We start from the raw sequence: 15,179 nt of genomic DNA, 5'->3' as shown, positions 1-15,179 counted from the left end.
CAGGATCGGAAGCTCCGAACAGGATCGGAAGCTCCGATGGTATTACGTCAGGCATGACGTGTGGCTAGATCGGAAGCTCCGATCAGGATCGAAAGCTCCGATCACCCCTATCCGAAGTCAACAAGTGATATTTTGACACGTGGCAGATCAGGATCTTCGGAAGCTCCGATGGCAGGATCGGACGTTCCGATCGAGGTTCGGACGTTCCGATCGAGGTTCGGACGTTCCGATCGAGGATCGAAAGTTCCGATCGTTGTCTATAAATAGAGGGCCGAGGCTTCATTTCCAATTGCCAATTCCGAGTATTTCCCTCTCCTTTCTAGTCTATTCGAGTTGTTCTAGCCTTCCTAGGCTTGACCCGGCGGTCGGCGAGGCGTTCGGTAGTCGTAGCGGAGTTGTGCCCAAGTTCTGGAGGCATCGACATCAAAGGGCTAACGACGGACGAAGGTATAGCTTTTGCTTCCTATAAATATTTAGGAGTATGCAATAGCTTAGTTAAGGCTTTTAGAGTGCTATAATGATAGTAGTATCATTTGGCAGTGTAGCGCGGATTATAGGCGTGGACCTAGGGCTGATAGCATTTGCCTAGTTTTGAGGTACGGAAGTACTGTTCGAGATATCCTGACTGAGTATGCATGTATTATGTGACTGCATGATTTATATGTCATTGATTTATGCTGCATTCATTTGCATACTGAGCTATCTCCTTCAAGATGTCTGTTAGTAGGGTTTTTCCCTATCCTGTTAGTGGTTGAACTTCCATCGATTTGGGTCCGGCATATCCACTGGTATTATGGTATGGGAGCCACCTCCTGAAGCGATGGCACAGCGTGCTACATACCAGGGCCCGGTCTGTCTCTATTATCCGATCCTTGACCTCGAGTTTATAGGGAGTTCATTTTACATGCATGTATACTCATACTCTCGTACTGAGCGTTTTATGCTCGCGTCTCGTACTCTATATTTCTGGACACCATATTCCATGGGGCAGGTTTGCGATTGGACGAGGCGGGTGGATCCAAGAGGGGCTAGTCAGTGGTTGACCAGCTGGAGCTTCGTCTAGGTTTTATTTCTGTTGTTTTGAGGTTGATACAGCTATTCGATTTGGTTGTATATTATTTGGATAAATTACAGATTCCTTTACTTGGGATTGTATAACGTTTATGGTTTCCGCAGTTTTATTCTGATATCTGTTTAATTAAGTTAATTGCATGCCTAAGTTCTGTTAGTAGGTGATCTGGGTAAGGGTCACTACATTTATGGTATCAGAGCATGCATAGTATTCTTGGGATTTAGACTCTGCATAAGGTAACCGTGAGGTACTTTTGTAGATGGCAGATCGTGACGACCGGAGTTCTCATGGCAGTATTGGTGGGCGTTGGGGTGATGCCGACCGGGAGCCTCGTCGAGAACGGCGTCATCGTCATCATGACGACGAGCGTTTCACTGTGCGTCGATTCTTAGCTATGGGTCCTAAGCCCTTAGTTGGAGGTGAGTCTCCGAAGGATGCGGAGAACTGGTTAGACCGCTTGGAGACGACTTTTCAGACTTTCCAATACACCGAGGAGCAAAAGATGGAGACCCTGGGTTATCTTCTGGATAAACGTGCGCACAGGTGGTGGAGGTTTACTTCTGCACCCTTTATTGCGGCGAGAGGAGTGGCCACCTGGACCGAGTTCCGCACAGCTTTCTAAAAGCGGTATTTTCCTCCTGCACTCCGTCAGTCGAAGGCAGGCGAGCTACTGAGTCTGCGACAGGGAGCCATGTCTATTGATGAGTATCAGCAGAAGTTCTTTGATCTGCTATCCTATGGCCCCGAGATTGCTGATAGCTCAGAGATGAAGTATAATCTGTTTCTTCAGGGCCTTAACCCTGAGATCCATGACCGTGTGGCGGTTGGCGATGACATGTCTTACGAGGGTTTGGTGAGCCGTTGTCACCAGGAGGAGGACAGCATTCGGCGGAACAGGTCTTTCCCTCAATCGAGGCCTGCTAGTTCTTTGGGTTCCCGTACCCAAACTTTCAAGAAGTCTGGATCTACTTCTTCTTCCTCTGGCTCTGCTGGTTTTGTCCGTTTCGGTAAGAAGGACAAGTGTGATCACTGTGGGAAGAACCATCCATCCGACAAGTGCCGTAGAGCTTCTGGAGCTTGTTTCCGTTGTGGAGAGACTGGTCATATCCGGAGGGATTGTCCACTGTCTGGGGGAGGCGGTTCTGTTTCTGGTTCAAGATCTGGTTCTCAGGCCACCGTTCAGCAGAGGTCACAGGGACAGCCTGCTGGGAGTTCTCATTTGAGACCACGAGCTTCTGGCCAGGTGTTTGCCTTGAGGCATGATCAGGCAGTGGAGGAGAATGAGAAAGTCATCGCAGGTACATTTCTGCTTTATGGTATACCTGCTCTTGTACTTATTGACACTGGTGCATTTCATTCCTTCATTTCTGCACGTTTTGTTAAGAGGCATAAGTTACCATGCATTGCACTAGACGTAGTGATGTCTGTTTCTACTTCGACGGGCCAATCTGCTTTGGCTAAACGTCTAGTGATGGGTTGCCCATTAGAGTTCGAAGGGAACATTCTGTTAGCGAATCTCATGGTCCTGGCGATGGACGACTTTGATTGCATTCTGGGAATAGATATGTTCACTACCTATCGAGCATCAGTGGACTGCTATCAGAGATTAGTATGCTTTCATCCGGAGGGGAGTGAGAGCTGATTTTTCTATGGTGAGGGAGCGCGACCCCCGATGCCTTTGGTATCAGCTTTGAGAGCCTGTCGAGCTCTAGAGTCTGGCGGGGAAGGCTACCTTATCTATGCAGTTGATTTGTCCGCTGAGAGTATTGGGATAGAGAGCATTCCTGTTGGGGATGAATTTTCAGATGTATTTTTCCTGATGAGATTCCGGGTTTTCCTCCTGCTAGGGAAGTCGAGTTTGGCATAGAGTTGATGCCGGGTACTTCGCCTATTTCTAGAGCACCGTATCGTCTGGCTCCGTTAGAGATGCATGAGTTGAAGAATCAGCTACAGGATCTTTTGGACAAGGGGTACATTCGTCCCAGTGTATCTTCTTGGGGAGCTCCTGTTCTTTTTGTAAAGAAAAAGGATGGGTCGATGCGGCTGTGCATTGACTATCGGCAGCTGAATCGAGTCACTGTGAAGAACAAGTATCCGTTGCCTCGTATTGATGACTTGTTTGATCAGCTGCAGGGCACGTCGGTTTACTCCAAGATTGACTTGAGATCTGGGTATCATCAGTTGAGAGTCCGTGATCAGGACGTAGCCAAGACTGCATTCCGTACTCGCTATGGGCATTACGAGTTCCTAGTGATGCCATTTGGTTTGACTAATGCGCCGGCTATGTTCATGGATTTGATGAACCGTGTCTTCAGGGAGTATTTGGACAAGTTTGTCGTGATCTTCATTGACGACATCTTGGTGTATTTGCGTAATACGGAAGAGCATGTTTCTCACTTGCGGTTGGTACTGCAGACTCTTCGAGATGAGCAGTTGTACGCCAAGCTGAGCAAGTGTGAGTTATGGATGGATCGAGTGGTCTTTTTTGGCCATATCATATCCAGGGAGGGGATTTCTGTTGATCCAAGTAAGATTGAAGTGGTACTTAATTGGTCGCGTCCGACGACAGTTGCTGAGATCCGTAGTTTTCTGGGTCTAGTAGGGTATTATCGTCGCTTCATTCTGAACTTCTCTCAGTTAGCTCGACCGTTGACGCAGCTTACTCGCAAGGGTGTGAACTTCGAGTGGTCCTCCGAGTATGAGGAGATTTTCTGTGAGCTTCGACGGCGGTTGACTTCTGCGCCGGTGTTGGCATTACCGTCAGGATCTGGAGGGTATATGGTATACACTGATGCTTCTCTTCAGGGGTTAGGTTGTGTTCTGACTCAGAATGGGCATGTGATCGCATACGCTTCTAGACAGCTGAAGCTTCACGAGGACAACTATCCAGTCCATGATTTGGAATTGGCAGCCGTTGTGTTCGCTTTGAAGATCTGGCGTCATTATCTGTATGGCGAGAAATTTGAGATCTTCACCGACCATAAGAGTCTCAAGTATTTGTTCACTCAGGCGGAGTTGAACATGAGGCAGAGACGTTGAATGGACTTGCTTAAAGACTATGATTGCGAAATTAAGTACCATCTGGGAGCTGCTAATCTCACCGCTGATGCCTTGAGTCGCAAGGTGCGACTATCCGCACTTCAGACTTGTTCGATGTCTAGTGCGATCGGTGACTATTGTACTTTGGGATATACCTTCAAGCATAATAAAGGTATGCAAAGTATCCAGATGTTTGCGATATTATCTGAGCCAGCTTTGTATTCAAGGATTCGAGATGCTCAGTGTCTGATTCGAAGACCCAGCGTTTAGCTCGTCTAGCTAACGAGGGTAGCTCGTCTAGATTTTATTATCAGTCAGATGGTTTTTTGTGTTTGTCTGGTAGGCTTGTGATTCCGCAGGATGAAGAGTTGCGAGAGGAGATTTTGTCTCAGGCACATCGCACTAAGTTGAGTATTCATCCTGGGAGCAACAAGATGTACAAGGATCTACGTACTCGTTTCTAGTGGAAGGAAATGAAACGCAGTGTTTATCAGTTTGTTTCGAGATGTTTGGTGTGTCAACAGGTCAAGGCAGAGCACCGATGACCTGGAGGATTGCTTCACAGTCTGCCTATTACTGAATGAAAATGGGAGTTTATCACAATGGACTTTTTGACCCATTTGCCGTTATCTCCGAGGAACTGTGATGCTATCTGGGTTGTGGTGGATCGACTCACCAAGTCAGCGCATTTCATTGCCTATAGCCGTGAGTACAATGTGGATCGTATGGCTCGGTTGTACATTCAGGAGATCGTTCGACTTCATGGAGTGTCTGTGAGCATTGTCAGCGATCGGGACCCCAGGTTCACTTCTAGATTCTGGGGGAGTGTTCAGCGTGTGATGGGTACTACTCTCAGTTTGAGTACTGCCTATCATCCGGAGACTGATGGTCAGTCGGAGCGCACTATCCATACTTTGGAGGATATGTTTAGAGCGTGCGTCATGGATTTTGGTTCAGCCTGGCAGGATAATTTGCCGTTGATCGAGTTCGCGTACAACAATAGCTATCATACTAGTATTGGGATGGCACCTTTTGAGGCGTTGTACGGGCGACGTTGTCGTACTCCACTCTTCTGGGAAGAAGTGGGGGAGAGACAGGCTGAGGGACCGGAGTTTATCCAGCAGGCGATAGACATTGTTGATCAGATCAAGAAACGGATTAAGACTGCACAGGATCGTCAGGCCAGCTATGCTAATACCAAGCGTAGGCCATTGCAGTTCGATGTCGAGGAGAAAGTATTTCTGAGAGTGTCACCTTTCCGCAAGATTCTCAGATTCGGCCTTAAGGGCAAGTTATCTCCCAGGTTTATCGGTCCGTTTGAGATCTTGGAGAGCATTGGCGATTTGGCTTATCGACTAGCTTTACCACCGCATCTATCCAGTATTCACGACGTGTTCCACGTATCTCTGTTGCGACGGTATGTGGCGGATGAATCTCATATTCTGCAACGGTATGAGGTTCAGGTGAACAAGGATTTGAACTATGTTGAGAAACCTATTCGTATCCTGGATTATAAGGATAAGGTTTTACGGAACAAAGTAATTCCTTTGGTTTTAGTTCAGTGGCAGCGCCGAGGCACTGAGGAAGCTACTTGGGAGCTTGAGGACAGGATGCGTGAAGACCATCCTGAGTTGTTTTGATTTCATTCTTAAGTTGTATTCAGTTGCAAACTCTGTAAACGTTTGATTTGAATAAAGAATGTTTCTGATTTCTGTATTGCATTCAGTACTTAAGATCTGATTTCGAGGACAAAATATCTTAAGTGGGGGAGAATGTAGTAGCCCGTAACCAAAATCGGTAATTAAGGAATTAATCATAATTACTTGGATAGAGTTCGAAAGCTCCGAAGGTGAGTTCGGAAGTTCCGAACAGGATCAGAAGCTCCGATGGTATTACGTCAGGCATGACGTGTGGCTAGATCGGAAGCTCCGATCACCCCTATCCGAAGTCAACAAGTGATATTTTGACACGTGGCAGATCAGGATCTTCGGAAGCTTCGATGGCAGGATCGGACGTTCCGATCGAGGTTCGGACGTTTCGATCGAGGATCGGAAGTTTCGATCGTTGTCTATAAATAGAGGGCCGAGGCTTCATTTCCAATTGCCAATTCCGAGTATTTTCCTCTCCTTTCTAGTCTATTCGAGTTGTTCTAGCCTTCCTAGGCTTGACCCGACGGTCGGCGAGGCGTTCGGTAGTCGTAGCGGAGTTGTGCCCAAGTTCTGGAGGCATCGACATCAAAGGGCTAACGACGGACGAAGGTATAGCTTTTGCTTTCTATAAATATTTAGGAGTATGCAATAGCTTAGTTAAGGCTTTTAGAGCGCTATAATGATAGTAGTATCATTTGGCAGTGTAGCGCGGATTATAGGCGTGGACCTAGGGCTGATAGCACTTGCCTAGTTTTGAGGTACGGAAGTACTGTTCGAGATATCCTGACTGAGTATGCATGTATTATGTGACTGCATGATTTATATGTCATTGATTTATGTTGCATTCATTTGCATACTGAGCTATCTCCTTCGAGATGTCTGTTAGTAGGGTTTTTTCCTATCCTGTTAGTGGTTGGACTTCCATCGATTTGGGTCCGGCATATCCACTGGTATTATGGTATGAGAGCCACCTCCTGAAGTGACGGCATAGCGTGCTACATACCAGGGCTCGGTCTGTCTCTGTTATCCGATCCTTGACCTCGAGTTTATAGTGAGTTCACTTTGCATGCATGTATACTCATACTCTTGTACTGAGTATTTTATGCTCACGTATCGTACTCTGTGTTTCTAGACACCCTATTCCATGGGGCAGGTTTGCGGTTGGACGAGGCGGGTGGATCCAAGAGGGGCTAGTCAGTGGTTGACCAGCTGGAGCTTCGTCTAGGTTTTATTTCTGTTGTTTTGAGGTTAATACAGCTATTCGATTTGGTTGTATATTATTTGGATAAATTACAGATTCCTTTACTTGGGATTGTATAACGTTTATGGTTTCCGCAGTTTTATTCTGATATCTGTTTAATTAAGTTAATTGCATGCCTAAGTTTTGTTAGTAGGTGATCCGAGTAAGGGTCACTACAGTATGCTAGTCTCTTTTACTGGGAATTGTATTCTCATCGGATTATCCGGTTATTGTCTTGTCTTTGTTTGTATGCTTGGCAACAGGTGGGACAGGACCGAGCCAGAGGCAGCATGGCTAAGGGTCGAGTTGATTAGAAGTGAGACTTGGTATTTTGGGAGTCGAATTTGTAATCGAACCTAGATTTTATTCGAACTCTAGTTGTTGTATTGTTTTGAATAAATAGATTGAAGCATGTTCTACTAGTTTAAGATTGTATAACTTTAGAACTACTTTGTAAGGGATTATGCATGTGTATTCACGTTTTGGAGTTGCGTTGTAATGCATGATTTTGTTTTGGAAGTGTTGGAGTCGAGCCTCCTTGTTTTTCTGCTGTCTCTTTGTTCTGCAACAGGGGGCGCTCGGTCTGCACTTTTTAGCAGACCGAGCGCACACCCCTCATCGAGAAAAACAGTAGGTTGCTGTTTAGGAGGCGCTCGGTCTGCACTTTTTAGCAGACCGAGCGCACCCCCCTTTTAAAAAAAAAATTCAGTATTCTTTTAGTCTTGGATCTTGCATGCTTTAGTGTAGTTTAATCCAAGATTAGTTGATTTGCACCGAGGTCTCACAATTCTGGTTATGCAAGTGTGTGAGAAAAAACATTTGTAAGAAATATTTGAATTTGTTAATCAAGTCATGTAATTGCCGTAAAACCAAAAGAGGTGAGGACAAAATTGAACAACCAGCTATAGATTCAAATTTGGACGAAAGATACATGTGTTATCTCAACTTTATATTTTTGAAACGCGTCACTTTTTTGTGATATAAGAAGTGACTATAAATAACATGATTGAATTTCCTAAGGGCATGTACAATAGGGGACATTTGGAGAGGACATTTCTCCAAATGTTCCCTAAATAGAAATGTCATCCCTTCTTGTGGCGTGGAAATTTCCGGACACTAATTAGCGTTCGGACATTTCCATCCAAATAAAAAAAAATAAACTTTTTTTTTTAAAATTTGGCAGTAGGTGTGCAGCTACAATTTCTCGCGTGCATTAGCACGCGCGCGTTGCAATGCAACGAGTGGAATTTGTTCTTTACTTTTTTTAATTTAATTTTTTTAAATATTTAAATATTATTATTTAAATGTATAAATATTTTATAACAAAAAATTAAACTTTTAAATTAATTGTAATTTTTTTCATTACGATGCATTTTTTATAAAATAATATTGATAATTTTGTTGTTAGAATAAAAAATAAATTGATAGTAATAAAATATAAATGGGGTCCACAAATGTTTGGTTTGTAGGATATTTGATTATGAGATTTGAGATATTTGAGAAGTGAGATATTTGAGAGATGATGTGGACAGATGGACCCACAAATGTTTGGGAGTAATGTTTCCACTATTGTGGATGTCCTAAGCACACAATCTATAAGAACATGGATACATCATCTACATAGGGTTGGAGTACATAGAAGATTTCAAACCAGAAGAAAAATATATACTTTAAAATAATTAAATAGCTGGATGTGATGCTTGATCTTTCACATTTTATTTATCATGTTCATTCAAGTATAAAAATATTATTTTTCAAAAAACTCTAACATGTATACTTGTATGCTAAAAAAATCCATGAAATATTTTGATGTGCCACCAAAAAAACCGACCAAAGTTGAGTTTGTAGATTAAGAGGGTGTTTGGCAGAGCTTAAAAGCTCTTTAAAACAGCTTATAAGCTCTGAAATTTTGTTTGGTAAAAAATTTTAAAAACAGCTTATAAGCTGTCAAAATAAGCTGTTTGACAGCTTATAAGTTGTTTTTAAAAAAGTAAGGGGGGAGGTACTTTTTTTAAAAAAATCTTATTTTAATATTAAATCTCACTAAAATATCCTTGAATATTTCAATAAATCTCCATCTTATCCTCCACTCATTAAATATTAAAACTTATTTAAAAAAAATACAAATCTCATAAAATTTTCTAAAAGTAAAATATTAAAACAATTTTATTTTTTAATATAGGTTTATTCTAAAACTATTTTCGCATATGTATAACTCGAAACATTATTTTCATAGAATTATACCCTTCTTGGTACTTTTGACAATAAAAGATCTTATAATACCAAACATATCAACATCTTTAAGTTGTTTAAAATAAGTTTACCCAAACACTTTAACAACTTATTTTTAAAATAAGTTGTAACAGCTTATAAGCTCGTAATCTCTTTTTAATAAGTTTAGCCAAACACCCTCTAACTACTTTTTGCACTTTGAAATTATACTCCAAAAAGGGTTATTTAATCGTGTCATGCTGCGTTTTTTGGAATACCAAAAACACTCTTACACCCGCACACCATTTCTCTCAAAATCATAATGTATTTCACTGATATAATAAAATATTATAAATTTATCAAGTATTTTTAAAACTAAATATGAAATTCATATGTACTACCCATAAAATATATTGATATATTATACATGTAACATCTGTGATCCTCATTAATTTAAATTGTTTATTTATTAGCTATTACTAGTAGTATGTTGTGAGAATGTAGATATAAAAATAATTAATAATCTAAAACATGAATTAGTTAACAATAACTTGTGATTGCATGAATTTTATTTTTTTAAATCAATATTTATTAAAAAGCAGTCCACAAAAAGGCAAAATTATCTAAGCAGGGCACGAAAAATATGAATATCCAAAAATGCCTTGACATTTCTTTGTAATACCCTTGATGCCCCGATTGAGTGCCTAACTTGCCATCAAATGATACCTATCTAAATAGTCAAATACCAAAATACCCTCATAAGTTGATGATTCATCGTAGTACAAGGAGAGATGTCAAAGCATATTAACAAGATAGTAAAGCTGTTAAAATAGGCCGGCGGCATGGGCAACCTGCAACCCACTAAAACTCGTCGGTTGGTGGGGTGGGCGGGGCAGGTCTGGGCGGCCCAACCCAACCCGCCTATTTGGCGTTGCGTGGCGGGTCAACTTGCCAATTTTTAGTTATATTTGACTGATTGGGGCGGGTTGGCCCGCAACCCACCACAACCCACTGCTTGGCAGGCCGGTTCACCAATTCAGCGGGTTGAAAATTTGTCAATCCAACCCGCTTATATAATGGGCCGGGCCGGGCCAACGGGCCCATCCCACTTTAACAGCTCTACAAGATAAGTTCATTATAATTTATCATTAGGTAGAACGGGATGGACCGACTCATTTTTTAGATAACTTAAAAAAACACCAATACAATCAACTTATTTTAGCTAACGATACGAACCAATTTGACAGACTTATGTGTAATTTAATTAATTAGAATGGGTCAATCCGCAACTCTGCGACCAACCACGAGACCATCCCGTCATTTGGTGGGCTGAGAATCACAAATATTGTCGAACAAACGAACCAAATGATTCATCTCATTTTGACCTTTCAAAAAAAAAAAAAACTAAGGGTGAGCAAAGTTGAGGGACAAAAAAGCTAATTAATTTGTATATGGACAGGGACCTGTGGAAGGCCTTGTGATGCGGAGTTCAGGTTCAACAGAGCGGGCGAGTATTATGATAAAACGCCAAAATCTGCTACTCAGAAGTCGTTTCGATTCTTCGCTATTCCCGATACAAGAACAACAGTAAGAATCATGTTTTCCTTTTTGGGATTTTTCTTTTTTGTTGTTTATTCTGTTTTGCGCTTGAAATTTCGGTGATATCTAACTGTTATCGGGAATGGTTACCTTATTCCGACTTCTAGGATTTGTGTTTGCGTGATTTTGAAGTTATAGTAGCAAACTGTGTGAAATCGCTTTAGTTTGATTTTGTCATGATATATGTTGTCATTAAATTTATATTTGTGGTCTGTCTATGCATGTTTCTAGTTTTTGCTCCCTGATTTCTCCTTTCGAGTAGGTGCTGTTGCAAATTATGAAATGCAAACAGGAAGAGTGTTAAGTTGGGGAGAACAAGAATTTGCAACATTCATACCTGAAATTTTGAGCGACTGGAGGTGGCTGAACATGTGCATATCAAGAGAAATTACACCAGACTTTAGATTTTCACACAGATCTGCCTCTCTTTTTCGAGGCTTTCAATTGGACTATATCGAACCGGTTAGGATTCACCATTTTGAAAAGTTTCTTTGAATGTCATTATTTCTGATGGATGTATTTGGGCCTTCCTATAGCCTCAAAGATTATGATCTTTTTGTTCCTCAAACAAGGCAGTCTTCGATTCGTGTCCATGCTGCATTCTTATTCTCCCGAGTATGAAAGTAACTGCATTTTGTTTGTGTTTTATAACAGTCTTCCTGGTAATTCTATGAGAACCCAATAACCTTCACATTGTGTAGTGCAAATATATCTTCTCCACTTATGTTCCATACGGTGTTTCCCATCTGCAGTGGATCTTGATGAAGGGTGTGAAGCAGCTGAAAGCAAGGTAGAAGGAAATGCGTGTGATGTTGAAACAGAAGGAAGTTTTGAGGAATTAAATGAAGATGATTTTGTTGATGCTAAGGACATGGAGGAAAGTGAAGCTGTAGAACCGTATGTAGGCATGGAATTCGAATCTGAAGATGATGCAAAAAGATTTTATAATGATTATGCACAGAGAGTGGGATTTGTTGTTCGCGTCATGCAACGCCGTCGTTCAGAGATAGATGGTAGAACTCTTGCTAGGCGTCTTGGATGTAACAAACAGGGCTTTTCTCCTAATGTGAAAGGCAGGATAGGGCCAGGACGAAAGCCTCGGCCTAATGTACGTGAAGGTTGCAAAGCAACAATACTTTTTAAGATGGAGAAATCTGGAAAGTGGGTTGTTACTAGATTTGTGAAGGAGCATAACCATCCGCTGGTCGTGACTGCTCATGAGTATACAATGGTGGTATGCCTTCAACTTTGATGATTTTCATTTTTTTGGTGATTACATTCCTTTCTTTCCTCTTCTTCCTTTTTTATTTTTGAGAACTACATTCCTTTCTTTATTTTCACTGAATTTGAGAAGATTTATGGCAGAAGTTTGTAGAGTTGACGATTTTTTTATGTGTTCAGTGACGTGTCAAAGTTAGGCAAAAATTTGAAGCTTGAACGAAAGCAGGAAAAAATGAGTTTAGCTGCTGTTTATAAGTGCACTAAAAAATACCCAAGAATAGAGAAATTTTAAGAGAGCAGAGAAGAAAATTTGAAATTTGCTAAACCGGAGAGATGAAAGTACATCATCTAGTGTGTGTGAGTGAAACAATGAGGAAGCTTGTGCAGTCTAAAATATAATATTAAGAATAATTGTAAACCGACATTTGGCGTACTTCTAGGTACGAAACTTTTAACCACTTCAATCATAAATAATGCCTTGCCCATTTTTTCACAGATAAGTATGTTGAGGCAAGAATGAATGCATGTTTTAGCTGTTCAACATCCATCCTGTTTCTTTGTGCTCTATTACTAATTTAGCGCCCTTCTCTTTCTGAATAAAATATATCCTGTTGGTTTCTCCTTTTTGGTTATATCTATTCAGGATACCATCCTTCTCAATACTACTTTTGAATTTATGTTAAATTTGTGGCACCAACTTCCTACTACCCTGTATACATCCACATGCACTCATGTGCATGCTTGAGTGTTGCCCCCACATCTATAGATGTTTGCATGAAGAACACCACGCGCTCGTTATGTCAGTTAGTGGATAATATGTGTTATAGGCTCAAATAGCGATGTTATATTAATTAATGGATAATATGTGTGTTATAGGCTCAAATAAATTGAACCCCATTTATTTTAGGCCCTTCTATAGTAGAAATACAAGATGAGATGCGTTAGGGGAGATGGGTGGTTTAGGGAAGAGACATAAAGAATAAAATAGGGGAAATTTTTTTAGGGAGGAGATAATCCAGCATATTATTTTGTTAAGGAGTTCCCCCGTGAGCTAGGGGTAAGATAAATTGCTCTCTCTTGTTAAGGCCTTGAGGCCATAATCTTCAATGTTGAGGATTTTGGTCACTATTTAGTATTTATTCCTTTATATTTCAAGTATACAAATACTTGGAAGGACTTTTTTCCATTTTTGTTTGACTTTGATTCATTGTGCTAAGTTTGGGCATACGAACAAATTATTGATTCAGTATATACTCAAGAAGACTCATGTGTCTATAAGTGTGACTGTGATGAGCAGCTATTTCACACGTAACATGTCCATTATTTTTTATAGCTAGGATTGCCTGGAGAACTTGCTTTGACATATATATGGCCATCATGTGTTGTATATTACACAAAAGATAACAATCTTTATTTTTCTCCCAGATCACCTTATAATTTCTTGTAAAGATTAGTGAAACAGAAAATCTACTTTATGTTTTTGGCCAAATAGGCGAAAAGTGAGGGAGATTATTATTTTTATTTGTCTTTATGTTTAGGTTGTGTTTGTGTTCATATATATCATGTTGCAAGGAGGGGATAAAACATTCTCAGTTATTAGAAACTATTTCTTTGTTGTATCAGCCTCTTAACAGCATGCACGTTACACAACGATTCTTATTATTTTCCTTTCTCTGCTGAAATATTTGTGAGTGGTTTAGAGAAAGATTAAAATTAATAGCAGGAGTTGAGTAAGTGAGAGATACAGAGGCAGTATACACCTAATAAAACTTAGGTAAAATTGTCTATCAAGCTGGTAATAGGATGTAAGATGTAATAGTAATATATTAGTCAACCAAATGATTTGTGTGTGTGTCTCTCGCACACATAATAACACACATGTTTCGGTTATAATGGCCATAGCTTATCAGAATCAGGTAGTCGAATGATGTAGAATATACTGGATGATTTTACAAATTTATCCTTATCGACTCCCTTGGTATTTTCTCGAGCTGAAAGCTGTATTAGCAACATTTATTTGATATATTGAGGTAAATTCTCGAAACTTCTTTCTTTCTTTCGATATATTCTACTTTCTAAGAGTTTCTTGTTTTCAAACTCATTGATGTAGCGTGACAAGGACAAGAAAATCCAAGAACTCACTCAAGAGCTGCAGCGTCAAGATCAGCTATGTGCAGAATACAGAGAAAGCCTACTAAATCTCCTGGCGAATATCGAGAAGGAAGCTGATCACTTGTCTTCTAGAGTTCTATCAGTTGTTGAAAGCGTGCGAAAAGCAGAAGCTGAAGCACTTATGATGTCCAGTAAAGAGTCACGGAAAATGTGAGAGAAGCACTGGATGAGGTCCCTATGCTTATCATCTAGTAACTATAAATAGCCTTACAATTTTTTGTTCTGTTGTATGTTTAGCTTCCAAATCAAGTTGGTGTTATGGTCAGGAAGGGAGAGATATGATGTAGACATTGTTGCTGCATTGTGATTGAAACCCGAGGAAGATTAAAACCAGCGTTTTGCCAAACTTTGTGTATATCGTCATGCAAACAAAGCAATATTGGTCTTATGTTACCAATATCAAATTAGGTTTGTATGTTTTATTATTATGCGATAAGAATTAGGGAAATATGGGAGAAAAACTTAGATCAAACTTCATTTTTAAAAATAATGTTCTCAAGTGTATTTGATTGTATCCAAATGCACATGAGAGGATATATATATATATTTTTTAAAAAAATGATCTGACCAAGATTATTTGGTTAGTTGTCCGGAAGAATCGTGGGTATACATGTGACAAAATCTTCTTTATACATTTAGGAAATGGAAAGAAAATAACATGATCATATCAGAGAAATTAATGAGCGCATGCAGAATATTCAAAGTTACACGGTGTTGATAGGTAGAAACTCATACGATAAATAAAAATTAATTCTATCATTATATATACATATATATATATATATATATATATATATATATATTTGTGAGAACTAAAAATATGATTACTTAATTTCTCAAAATACAGTCATATATCATAAGTAAATTAATTATTTTTTTTTCATATGATAAATCGAAAGATATTTAAATTCGTAAAGTTGACTAGCATTCGTATATCCAATTTCCAATTATGATCTGATTTTGACAAATCCTTTGT

At 40.1% G+C, this 15,179-nt stretch overlaps 1 protein-coding gene across 1 annotated transcript; it reads left to right on the top strand.

Moving 5' to 3' along the window:
- The first annotated feature begins 10,572 nt into the window (after positions 1-10,572).
- LOC140891188 (uncharacterized) lies at positions 10,573-14,607 on the top strand. Its single transcript, XM_073299545.1, has 3 exons — positions 10,573-10,798; positions 11,563-12,044; positions 14,142-14,607. Coding segments are annotated over exons 1-3 (699 nt in total). The 5' UTR covers positions 10,573-10,797; the 3' UTR covers positions 14,358-14,607.
- The last annotated feature ends 572 nt before the right edge of the window (positions 14,608-15,179 follow it).

The sequence above is a fragment of the Henckelia pumila genome, chromosome 3 (genome assembly GCF_033568475.1).
Source record: "Henckelia pumila isolate YLH828 chromosome 3, ASM3356847v2, whole genome shotgun sequence".
Classification (NCBI taxonomy): domain Eukaryota; kingdom Viridiplantae; phylum Streptophyta; class Magnoliopsida; order Lamiales; family Gesneriaceae; genus Henckelia; species Henckelia pumila.
This window is presented reverse-complemented; position numbering and strand designations above follow the sequence as displayed.

What these genes read in the sequence shown, in the direction of transcription:
- LOC140891188 (XM_073299545.1), top strand. An exon ending in CTCATGAGTATACAATGGTG is followed by an intron (nt 12,045 to 14,141) that starts GTATGCCTTCAA and finishes TCATTGATGTAG; the next exon opens with CGTGACAAGGACAAGAAAAT.